Here is a 5954-nt window from a genome sequence, read left to right as displayed (position 1 = left end):
TTCAGGTTAATTACAGACTCGAAAAGCTTTGGAAAATGGTTCACAAAAAAAAATAGGCACGAAAAATCACGTTTTTTTTTGTTTAAACTGCATTTTGGGATAGTAAATAAATTTTTTGAGGAATTTCATTGGCACCGCCGGAAGGAGGAGATCTTAAGCAATAAAAATATATGTGTCTCAATTTTTTCTAGTGTCGAAAATATCTCTCTTTTTTCGAAATTTCATTTGATTTTCAACAAAAAAAACATGATTTTTCACCAAAAAAAGTAAATTTTCTGCTAACTAGTTTATTTTTCAAATAAATATTTTAATTTTGAAACAAAAAGAATAGAATTTTCTAAAATGCATACTTGAATTTTCCACCAAATTTTTAACAAAATAGTAGAATCCACTACCAAAAAGTTTAATTTTAAAAAGAGAAGATTATTTTTCCACAAAAAGGCGACTTTCAATTGAATGGATGAATTTTTCACGAAACAGTTAAATTTAATTAAACAGAGCAATTTTCAACCAAAAAGTTGGATTTTTTACCCAAAAAGACGATATCTAAGAAGAGCCAAGAAGACGTATTTTCTACAAAACAATTGAATTTTTGAATCAAAAAAATATTTCTTCAAACAAATAAACTTTAATTTTTACATATATAGTTTAATTTTCTACTAAACTGTTGAATTTTTAACACTTCAAGTTTGATATTCTAAAACAAAATCTATTTTAATTTGCAATAAAAAAAAGTTTGATTGAATCAAAAAATTCGAAATTTCAGAAAAACAATTGAATCTTCCACAAAATACACGAATTTTTCACAAATAGTGAATTTTTTATATAGAAAAGATCAATTTTCAATTAAAAAGATCAATTTTAAGCCAGAAATGGAATAAAAAGCGAAGAATTTTTTACTAAGAAGATTAATTAACCGGGAATCAGAACTTTGTGGTTCAATTACCAGTGGAGCGAAAGATCTTTTTTTCAAGAAAAAAATTTGAATTTTAAATTAAGTTTCTACTAAAAAACACAAATTTTCTACCGAATACATGAATTTTTAAGTCAAAAAGAAAAATGTATAATTCAATAGTTGAATTTTCAACAACAAAAAGATTTCCTACCCAAAGAGATAAATTGTCCAAATAGTAAAATTTCCAAGCCAAAAAGATAAAAATTCTTAAGAACTGCTAAATTTTTAACAAAAAGTTTACTATTTAACTGATAAAGATAAATTGTTAACCATAAAAGATGTAGTTGAATTTTTGACCATATTTGATAAATTTAACAAAATGGGCACATATTTCAAAAATAATTAGTTTTTTAACTAAATATAGTTGAATTTTCAGTATAAGGAGATGTATTTTTATCAAACCTTTGTAAAGTTCATAACCTAAAAAGTCATAGTTTCAACAAAATACAGAAATTCTAACCCAAATAACTGATTTTTCAAGTAAAGAAAATAAGTGTAAAATCAAACATTGAATAGTCAACATTTGAGTTTAAAAAAAATTGTTAGCAAAAAACAAATTTTTAACAGCGTAGTTAAATTTTAAATAATGAATTTTCAACAAAGAAAATGAATTCTTTAAATATAATAGTTTAATTTTTCACTGAAAAAGACCAACTTTCAATAAAATTATTACAAGAGATGAATTTTTAACCAAGAAGATTAAATTTCTATCAAAAAGATCAATTTTCGACAAAATCTAAAATAGTTCAATTCGCATTTTGAAAAAATTCTTAATAAAAAAAAAGATCATTTTCAATCAAGAAAGATGAATTTTTAACAAGATGGTTACATTCTGAAATAAATATTTGAACTTTCAACAAACGAGTTTAAATTTCTACCCTCAAAAGACCCAAACAACAAAATTGTTAAATTTACAACCAAAAAGATGAATTTTCGACCAAAAATATTGGTGTACTATCAGAAAAAACGAATTTGCAACTCATTCAATATGAAGAATAAATTTTTCATCAAACATGGAATAGTTCGATTTTCAGATAAAAAGAAAATAATTTTAAACAAAAATAATAATTTTTCAAAAGCTGCTAAATTAAAAAAAAATGAACTTTCGACTAAGAAGATTAATGATCTCCCAAAAAGACGAATTTTAAACAAAATGCCTAAAATTTCGACAAAATTATTTAATTTTAAGCCTAAAAAGAAGAATTATCAACAAAAAAGTTTCATTTTTTTTTCGAAATAGTTTAATTTTTTACCAAATTGTTACATTTTCAAGCCAAAAATATCAATTTTCCACAAAACAGTAACATTTTTAACATAAAATTTCTTTAAAAAATAAATGGTTGAATATTTAAATATAATTAGGAATTCTTAATAAAAATCAATTCATTGTTTACAATGTAGTTCAACTTTAAGTGAAATGGTGAATTTTCCAACCAACAAAAATGGATTGTCAACGAAGCATGTAATAATTGATAATTTAACCAAACAATTGCACTTTCATCGGAAAACGAAAATTTTCAACCAAAAATAGAATTGTTTGTCAGTTTCTGCCCCCCCCCCCCCCCCCCCCCCCCACTCCAAGCTGATAACGTAGTGCATGGAAAGTCTCACCAGGCCACTTTTTCTTTTAGAACTACATCACTGAAAATTATCAAAATAAATAACTTAATAATAGAATATTGAACTAAAACATATAGCAATAATCAAATAAGTGAAATTGATTTAATGATCAGCTTCATTCGCATTAAATGTTACTGATGGGATCACGTAATGAATCCCATGCAACGAATTACGATAATGGTCAATAAATTACTGTCGTTTGTAATGACTAGGAAATATTCTATACTCTTCTTACATAGAATGCAATTTAACTATGTAATACAATTTTAATTATTCTATAATAAATAAGTATTGGAATTCAATTTCTAAAATCGTTTGCACGAATTTGAATTTTTTAACCTGAAAGCTGGTTGCTTTGATATATATATTCACAAATATGCACATATATCACGATTTTCTCAAATGTCAGGCATCGAACGTTTACTTTCTATTTTGTTCTTGGAGAAAAATGTGGCATGCTCTTATTTCGTAATTACTGAATCGATTTCAATACTTTTTCAGTTATCCAATCAATTTCATTATATGCATTAACAACAATTGTACGGTAATCTTACACATACACTAATGTTACTTTTAATTTTACATTGTTTGTTTTCAATTTTAATTGGATGAGAATATAACACAAAAGAGGGGGGCGTTTTCTATCAAAAACATAAAAAACGTGAATTATGTCGATAACCGTTTTTTATCACTATTTACATGCACTATCTTTTTTATGAAAATTGATGCACAAATGATTCAAAAATGCATACATTCTCCTAATAAGAATCTTTTACCTACTTTTTCACACAAAGGGACTAAAGTCTCCTTAAAACTTCGGGATACATTATAGAAAATATGCATGCATCAAATAAAAATGCGTATATTAAATTGTATTAAACATAATATAAAAAATGTTAAAAAGCGTACATTTATGTGGATAACAAAAAGAAAAAGGCGAAAGTTTATGCCAAATAACACGAAAAAGTGTAAGATACCAATAACCCTGGTTTATCATTACAACACAATAGAGTTGCTACTTGACATATTAAAAACATATGCATACTTTTTTCTATCTTCCCAGAAGAAAAAGTCTTTACTTCTATGATGGTCTAGTTTTTATTTTTCCCTTAAATTAAGCTGTCTAATATTTTATAATAATTAAGTCTTGAAACAAACATTAAGGGTCTTGAATTTAAATCAAAACACAATTATGGCTAACCCTTATTCTTTTGCACTAAAAACAAGCCGCACTTGGCCTTCGACCTGAGGCACCAAGATTTGGGCTCTAGAGAAGAAGGTAATGAGGTAATGTTTGTTAATTATCTGAGGATAGTTAATTGTGCCAACATTTGTACTCGTCGATATAAATCGAGCGACTGGTCACTGAAATGTCAGGAGACTCCCGGACTTGCGGAAGACCCTGTAGTGGTCAGTAGGAAGCTCTGAATTATATTGCGTCGTTCTTTTGTTTTTCGCATCTCAGTGCGTCTCGAGAACTCTCGCTTCAGCCGAATACAAATAATATTAAATTCAATCAATATGATAAATCAATCACCCAGAAAACAGTTTCTTTAAATCAAAGAAACATTTCTTTGACATACGCGGGTCAAAGAAAAAAATTTTTGAACTAAAAAAAGTTTCTTTTCTTTCAAAGAAATTGTTTTCTGGGTGTGATTTGATATATGTAATACAGGATTATTCAGCTCATATTTAGCACCTCTTTTGAATTTATAAAGTGACTTGATGTAAGCCCAAATTCTGGCTACAGAGGCAATGGTTTGAACCATGCAATGGTTTGATGTTAGCAAATATTATTGCTACCAACTACTTTCAACGCTACATTGGACCTAACTTTTAATTATATAAGTAGTTCGTTTTAAAGATTTTTAGCTATACTAGTTTTTAATGGAGCTGGTCGTCATTAACTTACACATTGAAACAAGCCCACTCTTGGTTTCAAATAAAAACTTTTTTTTCTATGTAGAAAATATCCATATATATTGTATAAAAAGTGCGTATTATAATTTTTAATAAACATGTCAACAATCCAAAAAAGTGTTAAATACCAATAACCCTGGTTCTATCTTTGCTACTTGCCATATAAAAACATATGCATAATTTTTCTACCTTCCCATCTATCACACTTTTTTATGCACAATGGATTTTACGACAATCATGTCATAACATAAAATTGATCGAAAAAATAAAAAATTAATCTCTATGTCATAAAAAAGGGAAAAAGGTGAAAGCTTATACGACTAACATAAGAAAATTATAATATACTAATAACCGTTGTTTATCATTACAACACAATAAAGTTGCTACTTGACATATAAAAAACATATGCCATTGACTTTACCACTCACGTGAAATAGATTGCATACATTTTGTCAACGAAATAAAAAAGGTATCTAAATGGCATAAAAAAGAAAAAAGGCGAAATCCTATGCCAATTACATAAAAAAGTGTAAAATACCAATAACTCTTTTTTATGATTAAAATACAATACAGTTGTTACTTGACATATAAAAAACATATGGTTTAAACAAAATTTTCGTTTATTGTCTGAAACTATAAATACTTTACCAATGACACTTTTTATCCGATTTTCGCGCAACAATGTGAGTTATATGTATCAAGTTGTGCAAAAATGTAAAATCGAGGTAAGAAAAATGACTCACCAAAACACGCATTTTCCTCTAGTTTGTTGATACTGTGTTGTGAGAAAGTGCAATATCAGTGCAGAAATGAGGTTCACTGTTTTTACATATATGGCTCGTATGTGTGAATGTTTATATATTTTCTGGACTTGTGGTCGTGTTTATGTGTATAGAGATCACTCTTGGATGATTGCCGGTGTGAAGTTCGTGAACGACTCTTTGCAGATGGGGGCACGGCCGACCTTTATACCGTCCGTCTACACACCATGTAGACAGTAGAGGCTTTTACATAACCTGGGAAAGTGTATTTTGGCGTGATCTTCTCCCTCTAGAAAATTTTTGACACCACCCCTATTTAAGAGTTATAGTTCTTTTTCTAAACTAGGGTGGGCCCAAAAAGGAATTATATTTTTCTTCTTGAATTTTCATACATATTGCCCCCAAATTCGTACGAATCCACAAAAAAAAAAGTGTTTTAAATAATTATTTAGAAGGAAGCCCTATGAAGTTCAACATATATTTCACATTAAAAGAACTTTTTCATCAATTTTATTCAGGATCGTCAGCATTAGGTGAATCAAGTAAAACTCAACATTTCTCTTCAGAATTAATCATAGAATATGAATCAAAAACTGATTTTCACATATCACCCCCATAATTCTGCTTTATAAGGTCCCAGAAAAAACCCGATAAGTGAAAATTTAGTTTTCGCGAGTTTTTGGCGTTAATTATGATTT

General features: G+C 28.0%; 1 protein-coding gene across 1 annotated transcript in view; it reads right to left on the bottom strand.

The window, feature by feature from the left end:
• The window catches only part of LOC117167826 (endocuticle structural glycoprotein SgAbd-2-like), a 10938-nt gene extending 5515 nt beyond the window's left edge, over nt 1-5423 (bottom strand). The window contains exon 1 of the mRNA XM_033353033.1: nt 5239-5423. Coding sequence (XP_033208924.1) covers nt 5239-5250 — 12 coding nt within the window. The 5' untranslated portion in view covers nt 5251-5423. The remainder of the gene's footprint in view (nt 1-5238) is intronic.
• Between the last annotated feature and the right edge of the window lie 531 nt (nt 5424-5954).

Source organism: Belonocnema kinseyi, chromosome 1, assembly GCF_010883055.1.
Source record: "Belonocnema kinseyi isolate 2016_QV_RU_SX_M_011 chromosome 1, B_treatae_v1, whole genome shotgun sequence".
NCBI classification, from domain to species: domain Eukaryota; kingdom Metazoa; phylum Arthropoda; class Insecta; order Hymenoptera; family Cynipidae; genus Belonocnema; species Belonocnema kinseyi.
The sequence above is the reverse complement of the archived record's forward strand: the minus strand, read 5'-3'. Positions and strand labels throughout refer to the sequence as shown.